This window comes from Rhamphochromis longiceps, linkage group LG6 (genome assembly GCF_057381845.1).
Source record: "Rhamphochromis longiceps isolate RC_006_pf linkage group LG6, R_longiceps_female_GT1.1, whole genome shotgun sequence".
Lineage (NCBI taxonomy): Eukaryota > Metazoa > Chordata > Actinopteri > Cichliformes > Cichlidae > Rhamphochromis > Rhamphochromis longiceps.
Genome location: NC_140562.1, coordinates 32,801,373 through 32,813,898, shown reverse-complemented (window position 1 = coordinate 32,813,898; position 12,526 = coordinate 32,801,373). Strand labels below are relative to the sequence as shown.

Genomic DNA, 12,526 nt, shown 5'->3' with positions numbered 1-12,526 from the left:
CTGATTCTACGAGAGGAAATCGTGTCAGGACCTCCAGGATAAGCCACACTCCATTTCCAAAAACTCTGAAAACCTGCTGCAATGCAAAGCCCTTGTTTTGGCTTCAGCTAAGTATGTTACAGAAGAAGAAAGTTATTCCTTCAACAGGAATGACAACGTCATCGAGGTGCAACAAGGTCACAGAGGGGTTAATTACTATATTCATGAGTGGGGTGGAATATAGAATGGGCGCTGTCAAAAGTGTTCATGCTCGTGAGTTGAGGGGACACTCAGTAAGATCACGTCATACGATAGATGCGGAAATGCTTCAGAGAATTCCTCAGCAAAGGAAGAACTTGCATGTATGCAGACCTGGGTGTGCATATAATTTTGTTGCTCTTCACATCGAATGGAAAAAATAAAAACTGTTTTTAGAAGTGCAGTGTAAATATGTATATAAATTTAGTATATTTAATTACAGCGATATGACATGAGTTGCTTGTTTTTCTTCAGACGAAATTTATAATAAATGTACAAAATCTGTTTTACAGTGTCCAGTGTTTTCTAGTAATGTTTCTGTGTATGCCATTCATAGTTATGCATATTCCACTGTAATTGTCTGTTCAGGAGTGTGGCTTCCAAACACAAGCATGCCATGGTATCAAAGGCAAAGAAACAGAAACGAAACAATATTTTATTTGTCATGATCAAGTCTCTACAAGGTTTGTTCAATTCAATCTCCAAGCACAGGTTTAAAATTTTGCCCTAAAGGTAATGATGAAAGCCAAGGGTCGTAGGGTGGTACAGTGGTTAGCACTGCACCTCAAAACCCACAGGCTCATGGTTCAAAGCTCCTAGTAGGCTGTTCTCCCTGTTTTCATTTAGAAACTCCTGCTTTCTCCCACAATCATTGTCATACTAAATTAGCCCTAGGTAAGGGTGTAAGGGTGAATCTCAGTGTCCAGGTTTCTCTTAACCAGCCCAGCTGGGGTTGGCAAGACGGTAAAGAAATCAGACAAATTGATAATTTTTTAGAATAATTTTAAAATATTATCTTGTTTAATGAAAGTAGATTGATTATTCCTTGTCCTCAGTAAGGAAAAAGGAAAACAAAATCCTTCTCTATCCTCATTTACTCGTCCACCCACACACAGACTTCATCTATGTGGATGCACAAATTCCCAAATACACATATGCTCATACTCTAGTAACTTAGTGAACAACTTGATAAATGTTCATACTCGATTCACGAATTATTACTTCTGCAGCTGACTGATAGCATAACGCACTCTGCCAAAATCCATGAGACTCTAACACAGAACATGAAGAGAAAGAAAGGATGACAGCAACCACAGCGCCTTTAATTCTGCTGTTATACAAAAACAATCAATGATGCAATAAACTGAAAAGGCTGTTTGAATAAAAGGAAAATATTTAATGAGTAAGTAAATTTGTGTGTAAAAATAGTTTGTTTGGAGAGTATTTATAACACAATAATGAAACCTGCTAAACCTTTTCAGATAAAATATGTTTATATCCAGCTACTTAGTCAAGTGGTGACAGCTTAAGCTTGATTTTGTCCTCTGCTAAGCAAACTCCTCTTGGCATGCACTGACTTGTGCTTCACCCATCACTTCAAAACAGCCTAGCAGACATCAATCTCCACCATCACAGCATCTGTCCCTTCTCTGGATTGTAAACGCTATGACCACTGAACACCAGCAATTTCAGCTTGGCCAGCCACTATATACTGTCTTCCCCTTGTTTTCAGCCCCTTTCAATCAGTTTTAATTATTAGTATCTGGGCATTTGAAGCCCACGACTGACTGTGACCTGGATTTGAAACTCTTGACTAACTGACCTTTTTCGCTGTTGTCCTATATTCCATTCACAAACAAGATAACGCTGTCTGCCTAAGTCTATGCATGCTTAAATTGACATCACTGTCACTGTGCATACAGGAAATTCTGTTTTTATGTGTGTGTGTTAAGGTATGCCTGTCTTTGTTTGTCAAGTAAACACACACAAGTATGAAGGTGCAGACATTTCTATTTTTATTTTCTCTTTACTATTTTTTTAGGAGGCTAGACAGAGCGTGCCAGGTGATGTGAACACAACATACGATGAAAACATAAGACACTGCTGTTTCTAAGAGGCGTGTGTTTGTGTGTGAGGTTTTTGATTGCGACTGTTGTCACTGACAGGTGACATTCGCTCTAAGCCATCACCACCCTGTCAGAGTAGATAGAGGGCAAAGACGCACATCAAGATGTGACTCTCTGTGTGCGTGTGTGGTGGGGGGCCTCTGAATTTTCTGCTTCGCACACAGCGGGCACCTGATGGGTAATCGCTAGCATCCTTCCACCGCTGCGTCTCTGCTGCCCACTTGTCTTCTTCTATCCATCACTGGCAATCCATCGCTGAAGTGAAGCAGCACATTTTTAACTCTGACCTCCAACGACAATCTCCAGCACCAAGATGTTCCTTTCTAGGTCACAAAACTCCTTGTGACATGAGGCTTCTGCTCTCAAGCAATACTCTAACGTAAAGCATATGTGAGCTTTTTTCCCCCCCTTTTGTCAACAGAAACCACTGTGACAGTGGTTAGTGTTGTTTTTACCCCTCGCAGCACCAAGCGCTGAGTAAACAGTTTAGCTCCTGGCGTCAGATCGTCACACTCCAAGTAAAGGACTTTGATGAGAAAATACCATATTCTGTATGTTGAATATAGGAAAATAAAGAACAAAAAAAAAAGAAGATTATCTTTTGACCCACTGTCTTGGAAACATGGTCTTAGTGTTTTTGTGACTTTTTAGGCGCACAAACATGCTCTGCTGGAAAAGCACAAGGCTGGTCTTACAACTCCTATTTTTTACTATGTGATTCAACCAACCTTGATTGGGTGAGACCAAGGCTATGATGCTGCTGATACATCCTCTCATACATAGTGACACAGTGTCCTACATGGGTTTTTGACCTACTTTCTCTCATCTTTAATCTCCCTCCCTCTCTCACTGCACACATACAGACGTGCACGCCTCTGTGCCCAAGCATATTAAAAGAACACTCAGCTACTTAGGATGACAAATGAGTGCCTGCCTCCATTAAGAGTTGTGCCAAGACTCTCTCTTCCTCTTTTTTCTCTACCTTCAGCTCCCTGAAGCCAGCGGCCTGGGAAGCACTCTGTTCTCATCGTCTTCCAAACATTATGTTTTCTTTGTTGGGTTGCTAGTTTGTCAACATCAACGAACCACTTAAGGGAGAACATCAGTCAAAGTGTGGAAGAAAAGGTTTTCCAGAAATGTGCTTTGGATCTGAACAGCTTATCTGTAGGGAAATTTCTTTGCTTTTTAGCTCTCACAAGGCCATAATGTGACTAAATTGCAAAGTACAGCTGAAGCCTGTGATTACTGGTGCAGAAAGATAAAAGAGAGATGAAATCAAAAGTTTGTATTGCAAACTGCATACTGGCTGTGCTCCAATGAATTCAACTTGTAAAAACCCAACCCAAAATATTTCTTTAAATACGTCTTTTGACTATAAGATATTGCAGTGTTGTAGTTACAAATTTGGTCCGTGACAGATAAACTGTGTTTGATGGGAAACCAATAAGTTCAAAGATTTTACAGAAAATGTGATAAAGAGTCGATTTCTCTTGACCTCAAATCAAAAACACATAATAAATAAAACTTCAAAATGAACAACAAAAAAACAAGAGGAAAGGCTCATATCCTCAGCAAAAGGCAACGGTGTTTGCCTCTTATTTCCCAAAGCCACAGTGACTCAAAAATCACCCATATTGCCATCATTTTCTCAGTGTGTGTGCCTGTGCGTGCATCCTATGAGCCATGCACATCCCTTCCTTCAACGTTCCAATGTTCCAAGACTTCTGTGCAGTGACTAAGTCCTCCCACTGTCTTGCCCTGCATCCTTGCCTTCATTTACTATCAATCAGCAGCTTTGACCTACTTCTTTTTGACATAAACACTATCGGCCATCCACAAGTAGGCGTCAAACGTGTGGGCATCAAGTGTCTTGTACTCTGAAGAAATCGGCCTGGTTTCATAGCAAATACCAACACAGTTAGCTGAATGTTGCTGGCATTTAATTGTGTGTCTGCTACCTGCAGTACACAGTTGAACGGTCACAGCATTCAGCACAATAATGGAACAGTGGATCAACGCTAAGTGAGCCTGCCATGACAATCATTCTACTGCACAGACAATGTCCCTCATGCTATCTGACACCCGGTCCAATAGATACAGATGGTAAAAGTCTCCCAGCTGGGTGCAGCTAGTGTATTGATTGCAATTCCGAAGCTGTCATAAGGCGGATGAAGTGAGATTGAGCAAGGAAAGATGCACAGGGAGAAAAGAAAGGAGTGGATTAAAAAGACAGGAACATATTTGGTAAGTTGTGAGAAGGAGATGTATGAAATCAGAAACAACATTGTATTAAATGGCACAGCGAGATGGACATGATAGACCATAAGTGTCTTTACATGGCTGCAGGGAGCATTCAAAAATGTTAATTATTATCTTTCCACCTCTGTCATCTTTCCAACTTCTCTGCACCTATTAGATCCATGCAAACATGCACTATGCCAAGAGCATGGACATTTGCATGCTTTTACCTGCCTTCAACTTCACAGAGACCTTTCTTTCTCCCTACGATATTGATTACCACCCCCTACGCGGCAACAAACTTGCAGGCTTGTGCAGCAAACGAACGCAGAGACAAGGCGTAAATGCAAGGAATGATTCCACCTCTGTTTGTCCTTAATCTCCTTTAACCTTTTATATTTACACTTCCTCCACACATACATTTACCCGCACATACAAACGCAAAGCATTTTCAGGAAAACCCAGCACACTCAGCAGAAAACTACATGGAAGAGGTCAGGATTCACCTTATTAGAAGAACTGGAGCCCTTGAGGGTTGAAACAGAAGAAAACTACAAAATGAATATGTAATGGATACAGGCACACACACATATAGAGCACTAAGTGACCTACTATATATATTTTTTTGTTTAAAGAAATGCAGTCTATATTGAAATCTGCAAACATATGTGCTCTACATGATTGATGTGCTGCAAAATGTGTGCTCTTTATAACTATACACTGAGATCTGACTCTGAAATAACCAATTGTTGACAAAGCACATGTCATTTGCAGCTTACGCCTACAGCTTGGTTTAACAAGACAAATGAGCATTATGTTAAAGCTGTATCAAATTTCACATGGCTCACTGGAAATCAGAGTGACTTCAGGCTATATTTAATGTAACAGTTCTATTAATTGTCCCAAGCCAATAATTAGGTATTTACTGTGAGACATACAACGCTGTACAGTTCTGAGCCTGGATCTGCTGTTACGAAACTCTAAGACTGATTTCCTCCCACTATGTTTATGACACTGAGTTCTTGAGTGGGTAGTAGATTACTCCAGTGGTAAGGCTCTCCATCTTGTGTTTTAAATTCTTAATAGACATTCCTACCACTGTCAATCACCATTAATGGGTTACAATGGACTGCAGTCACATTAGATCAGCTATTTTACTGCACATTATAAACCATTCGATCCAGTCAGGATGATATATTATGTTCTTCAGTAACACCATTGGTCTTGTTTATATTCAAAAACAACACATTGGATCGCCAACAACACATCTCGTACATATGTGCTCGCACTCTCCTTGTTGTTGATGTGTGAATGTGTTGTGGTCATGCAATATCTGCTGAGTTATATAAGAATACAAGAGCGTGCAGTAAGTAACTGCATTTAATCAAATCTTTTACTGATGGAAAAAAAAAATTGTTGCAATAAAGTAAATCTTCCACCAGAGGCAAGGATAATGACAAGTATTAATGTGTATTAAAGTGAGACTGTATCACAGTCAGATCCTAATGCTCACTTTTGCACACATTAACAGACAGAGCAAATAAGTGAGAACACCATGACATCACAATGTTGTGTAAACAGTACTCCTCTTCAGTGATGGATTTACCTGAATAAACGATGTTTTCCAACTTACCTGTTGTAACTATGCCGATTCGTGCCTCTGAGACTTAAAGTAAGCTGTGAGGCAGGAAGCAGTCACACTGACTTGCTTGTCATCTTTTTCACAAGGTGCTATAGCACTTATGCTTAATTTAGGGGCGATCGTGGCTCAAGAGTTGGCAGTTCGTCTTGTAATTGGAAGGTTGCCGGTTTAAGCCCCGGCTCTGACAGTCTCTGTCGTTGTGTCCTTGGGCAAGACACTTCACCCGTTGCCTACTGGTGGTGGTCAGAGGGCCTGGTGGCGCCAGTGTCCGGCAGCTTCACCTCTGTCAGTACGCCCCAGGGCAGCTGTGGCTACAGTGTAGCTTGCCATCACCAGTGTGTGAATGGGTGGATGACTGAATGTAGTGTATGTGCTTTGGGGTCCATAGGGACTAAGTAAAGCGCTATACAAATACAGGCCATTTACTTCTTAATGGAGATATGGTTTTAGAAATACCAGAGGGCATTTCGTTGGCGGTTTTAAAAGGTGCATGACAACTAATTAAAACATTGTCATCATATGCCCTCTTGCAAATTCAGCAGCCAAGGAGGCAGCTGAATTTGTAATTCTCTGAACAAACTTCCAAGGTATACTCCCAGGTATACTTTTAACCAAGTTGGTCAAAGAGTTTTTGATATCTGGCTGCTAAAGAGCCAAACACAACATGACAGAATGGCTGGTGGAGAGTGTGTGTGCGTGTGTGTGTGGATAAATAAAGCAGATGGGGAAAGACCAGAAAGGAGGGGTCATCTGGGAGTTTTCCGTCATTTCTCCTTCACAGGAATGAATCTGTTTAATATAAACTTTACAAAATCCTTAAATAAACATTAACTCATGTCATGTGACATGATGTTAATTTTTTGGGTGAAGAAAATCTTTATGGTGCGTTTTATAACACAATCAAGAAATACTGTTTGGAGGGCCTTTGTAGAGCTTTAAAAGAGAATGGATCAAATGCTAATGAACCCCTTAGGAAAGTAAGCACACTGTGTGGCTTGCATAGATAAGGATAATCTGAAATTGCTTTGTCTGTACTTGTGTCTATATAGTTTTTGATCCACAGATAAACTTATATATAAATCTCATTTAGCGTCGCTGGATCTCCTATATTTGGGTGTTTAATACTTCATAAAATATAACTTTGTCTAGATTATTTTCTGACATTATCCACCATTTGAAAAACACCAAGTAATGAACGTCTGAATACTGCAAATCTAAGACAAAATTTGTGAACATATAAATTCATACAGCAATCAGCCAATAGATATAAAGTATGAGGCATCGTGAAGATGCATTACTCTGGTTGTGTACAGTAATCTAATAAGTTTTAACCAGTAACTCTTGAGTTTTTGTGCGTATTGAGACAAATCTGACTGAAGGCTGAGACAGAAGTTCGTAAACAAACAGCCAAGAACAGTTAGTCCCCCAGGGAGTAGAGAACACAGCAGAGGGCTATTAGATGCCTTGCCATAACAGATTTGTCATGTTGAGATAAGCACATCTGTTCTTTATAGATATATGCAGTTCACAAGGTTGTATTTATCTACTTGTCTTGTTTGCATGTGTTTACATGTGCTTAAGACCGAGAGGAGATCACCTGAAGCCACTTTTTATTATGAATTAATAATAATGTTAACAGGATATAAATGTTTCTATAGGTATTCAAGTATAGTCTCCCTTTCAACCTCTAAACTGCATCAAGCATTGAAACGTGTGTGAGAGAAAACAGTATGACACAAAGAGGGCCCGTTGTTAGAAGGATTTAAATTACTGACAGATAATACAAAAAAAATAATAATAAATGCATAAATAACAGTTATATGATAAAAGAAAAGGGGTTCTAATTTTTCCATTGTGGTGCATGATGCAAACTGCAGTGCTGTGTGCAGTGAGTAGGATGAAATACTGATGACCAGCATACTTAAAATGATTGACAGATAAACGCTGCCGGCCTTATTTTAATGAAAGTTAAAGTTATCTCGGAAAGCTACCAATTATCTTAACCTTGGTTACAGTAATTCCATACATGTAGCCTATGTGTGCTTTAAGACTTACCACTTTAGGCTTAAAGGGGGGCTGTATCTCTCTGTTCTCGAGACGTTCCCAATCGATGCGTCTGAAGAAGGCGTGTTCTCTGATGTCCCTCTCTCCCTCAGCGCCACAGCCCAGACGTTTGGATGGGTGTTTAGTCATCAACTGCTCATGGCCACACACACGCACAAAAAAAAATACAGTTAGACTAAGGATAATAATAATAATAATGATAATAAAGATTTATTTTAATATTGTGGAGCACTGAAGATCCTGAAACACTGGTAAACACTCGTTTTATCTCTCTGAACTAAACTTCCAGCTCAGTTCTTTCACTGCTGTGTTTCATGTTTCATAATGTGACTCCACCTCTTTACTAGGTGACCAAATGACAGCTAAACAGATGGGTCTTAAAAAGAGTGATATCATTGGGGTTTTTTCCTGTCTCCCGCTGCATGCTCTGCCTTCAGAGAACCGCTGCCACTTCTAATCGCACATCGAGCGACGACTTTGTTAAAAAGTAAAACAAGATGCAGGGACCCAAAGGAAGCAAAACCACCAAACAACCTGTCCTTGTTTTAAATTAAGCAGAAGGCCACTGGCATTAGTTAAAAATAAATGTTCAAATAATGTGCTGGAAATGACAAGAAACTTAAATGTTTCTTTCCTGACTTTTCAGTTGCCTTTACCTTCTTGCTGACTACAAAATTAGAGCCACCGTACCAGTGGGAAATATGCAGGCCAAATATTTGAAATGCACAGAAGCAAGACTCATAATGGAATATAAATTGTTATGTGTGTATGTGTATCTGGAATATTACTAGAGTATGTTTTACAAACACATTTTGCACCTGCTCTCTCGTTACAGTTTGGTGATTTGCCCTGACTGAAGTGCAACAGAAAGCAAAGTGCTCATTTGGAGATGGATGCAGAACCTGGTGGAGTTCGGTATTAACACTCCAAAGAAAAAACACTATGTATTTGTTATAACTTTTGCTGCCCTGCTGTCCAGGTCTCTCTTGGAAATGAGATTTAGATCTCAAGACTTTTCACCTGGATAAATTAACGACAATGAGTTAAATGCTTACATTGATCTCATTGCTTTGGTATTTTTGTGCAGGGTGTGCTTCTGTAAATGGTATATATATATATATATATATATATATATATATATATATATATATGGACCTATGGATTCTTCGATACCCAACATCCACAATGACGGCGAAACAACTAGTAGCTCAGTGTTCCAACATTCGAAAGAAGGGACTGCTCTCACAGCTAGAGATTGATGAGGTACAACACAAATGCTACGGCAAGGAGGAGTCAGGAGGGGAGATATCATCACCCCCACCCGAGATTGGGTACATAGCCCCAAGTGCGATAGGAGAAGGATCGTTGAGTGCGAGAGGAACTGACCTGAAAAATAGGATCATGGCCAGGCTTGAAACCTGGATCCCCCGTAGCCGGTTACCAAGATTATGTGAAGTACCCTCAGAAGGTCTGCTAGATGATGTTAATGCAGCACTACGGACGATACCTACAACCACGATTACCGACACTAACAAGCTGATCTACAATACGGCAGCAGTGATCAGTGAGATGCTTGGCTACAAGTTGAACAGCCACAAGGGGCAGTACCCTCCATGGAGAAGGAGGCTAGAGGGCAAGATCAAAGTAGCACGGAGGGAGGTTAGCCAACTAACGGAGATACAGAAAGGTGCGACAAAGAAGGTGCATAAGAAATACAGCAAACTGCCAAGCAAAGACTCACAGCCTTGGCCAACCGCTTGAGGAGGTACACCAGAGAGATAGAAGGCAGGAGAATAAACCAGCTGTTCTCCACAGAACTCTACTGTACTCTCAGTGGCAAGGGAACAATAAGAGAACAGCACCACCAAGGCTGGAGACGGAGCAATACTGGAAGAGCATATAGGAGAAGGACGCAACCCATAACGGCAATGCTCAGTGGCTAGTGGATTTGAGGGCAGACCATAGCGACCTCCCTGAACAGGGTCCAGTAACCATCACAGTGGCAGATATCCAAGAAAGGGTCTCCAGTATGAAGAGTTGGACAGCACCAGGGCCCGACATGGTTCACGCCTACTGGCTGAAGAAGCTGACTGCACTCCACGAGCGTCTGGCAGCACAAATGAACCAGCTGCTAGTTAACGAGAGACACTCGGAATGGCTAACCGAAGGTCGAACGGTCCCCAAGGACCCCAAGAAGGGACCGGTCCCCTCCAACTACCGACCAATAACCTGCCTCAGTACTACATGGAAGCTCCTGTCAGGCATCATATCGGCTAAGATGAACAGGCACATGGGTCAATACATGAGTGGGGCACAGAAAGGGACTGGCAAGAATACCAGCAGCGCAAAACACCAGCTACTGGTAGACAGAACAGTCAGCCGAGACTGCAAGACCAGACTGACCAACCTGTGCACTGCCTGGATTGATTACAAGAAGGCCTATGACTCAATGCCCCACAGCTGGATACTGGAATGCTTAGAATTGTACAAGATCAATGGGACCCTAAGAGCCTTCATCAGGAACTCAATGGGGATGTGGCGTACAACACTAGAGGCCAACTCCAAGCCCATAGCACAAGTCACCATCAAGTGCGGGATCTACCAAGGAGATGCTCTGTCCCCACTGCTGTTCTGCATAGGCCTGAACCCCCTCAGTGAGATCATTAACAATACCGACTACGGAACGGAGCAGTTGTCAGCCACCTCCTGTACATGGATGACATCAAGCTGTATGCCAAGAGTGAACGAGACATCGATTCACTGATCCACACTACCAGGATATACAGCAATGACATTGGAATGTCGTTCGGACTGGAGAAGTGTAGTCGGATGGTAACAAAGAGAGGGAAGGTAGTCAGAACTGAGGGGATTGAACTACCAGAAGGCAACATTGCAGACATAGAGGACAGTTACAAGTACCTTGGGATCCCGCAGGCGAATGGGAACCATGAAGAGGCCGCTAGAAAGGCTGCAACCACCAAGTACCTGCAGAGGGTCAGGCAAGTCCTGAGGAGTCAGTCGGTTTCCTTTCTGCAAGTCCCTTAAGGCTGTGGGCTCGGTCACATCTGAACTAATGGCATGCATTCAGCTGGCAGAGTGCACCAGACAGCTGTTGACAAGGAAGAAAAAGTCCTTTGCAGCCTTTTACAGGACTGTCGGTGACACCAAGAAAGCATCCTGCTGCAATCCTGCTGAAATGTACTTGAAATCGGCTGCTGGCTCACCACAGTATCAAACACTCAAACTTGTTCTGGATCTTGAGCACTCGAATAACTTTGCATAAGTGTGATGTGAAAATTACCATCAGAAAACTGCAAGTCTAGTGTTGACATTTCAGAGGAAGCCTTTGATCATCCTGTCTGCCAACTGTTAACACTCAAACTTCAAAAACTTCACCACATCATGAACTGGCAGCAAACAGTTTAGCTGCACGTTTTCCAAAAGTTTACATAACCTTGACACCACCCTGCTGTTCCTGCTGAGAACATAAAATAGTTAAGATCTGACGGATTGGGCAGCAGGGGCGAGGCAGTTGAGAATCGAGAAGAAAAGTGAGAAAAGGAGAATTTGGAGCGATTCAAAAAGAAAGGGCATGATGGGGCAGGAAACTCTATCATAATCATGATCCTTTAAAAACCAGGAAGTATCCTGCAGGCCTCGTGAACATTTGATCTACTGAGACTACTGTACATCCAGATGAATACCTTCTACATTTAAAATAGCATTCCTGTTACCTTTTTAACCTAAATCTATCTTTTTTTTTTTTTACCTAGCTTTTTCTGACTTACATCATTGGATTGGGCTGCTGTCAAGCAATAAATATATATATATATATATATATATATATATATATATATATATATATATATATATATATATATATATATATATATATATATATATATATATATATATATATAAATAAAAAAACACCCAGCACGCCCCTGCGGGCGGTTTATCCTTCAAGCTCGGGTCCTCTACCAGAGGCCTGGGAGCTTGAGGGTCCTGCGCAGTATCTTAGCTGTTCCCAGGACTGCGCTCTTCTGGACAGGGATCTCCGATGTTGTTCCCGGGATCTGCTGGAGCCACTCGCCTATCTTGGGAGTCACCGCACCTAGTGCTCCGATTACCACGGGGACCACCGTTACCTTCACCCTCCACATCCTCTCGAGCTCTTCTCTGAGCCCTTGGTATTTCTCCAGCTTCTCGTGTTCCTTCTTCCTGATATTGCTGTCATTCGGAACCGCTACATCGATCACTACGGCCGTCTTCTTCTGTTTGTCTACCACCACTATGTCCGGTTGGTTAGCCACCACCATTTTGTCCGTCTGTATCTGGAAGTCCCACAGGATCTTAGCTCGGTCATTCTCCACCACCCTTGGGGGCATCTCCCATTTTGACCTCGGGACTTCCAGGTTATACTCCGCACAGATGTTCC

The 12,526-nt window shown here is 41.7% G+C and overlaps 1 protein-coding gene across 2 annotated transcripts in view; it reads right to left on the bottom strand.

The window, feature by feature from the left end:
• Window positions 1-12,526, bottom strand: part of prkcaa (protein kinase C, alpha, a) — a 168,764-nt gene that overhangs the window by 4,741 nt on the left and 151,497 nt on the right. For both annotated transcript variants that reach the window (XM_085410294.1, XM_085410295.1), the window contains one exon: window positions 8,080-8,220. In XM_085410294.1, the coding sequence (XP_085266420.1) occupies window positions 8,080-8,220 (141 nt within the window). The remainder of the gene's footprint in view (window positions 1-8,079; window positions 8,221-12,526) is intronic.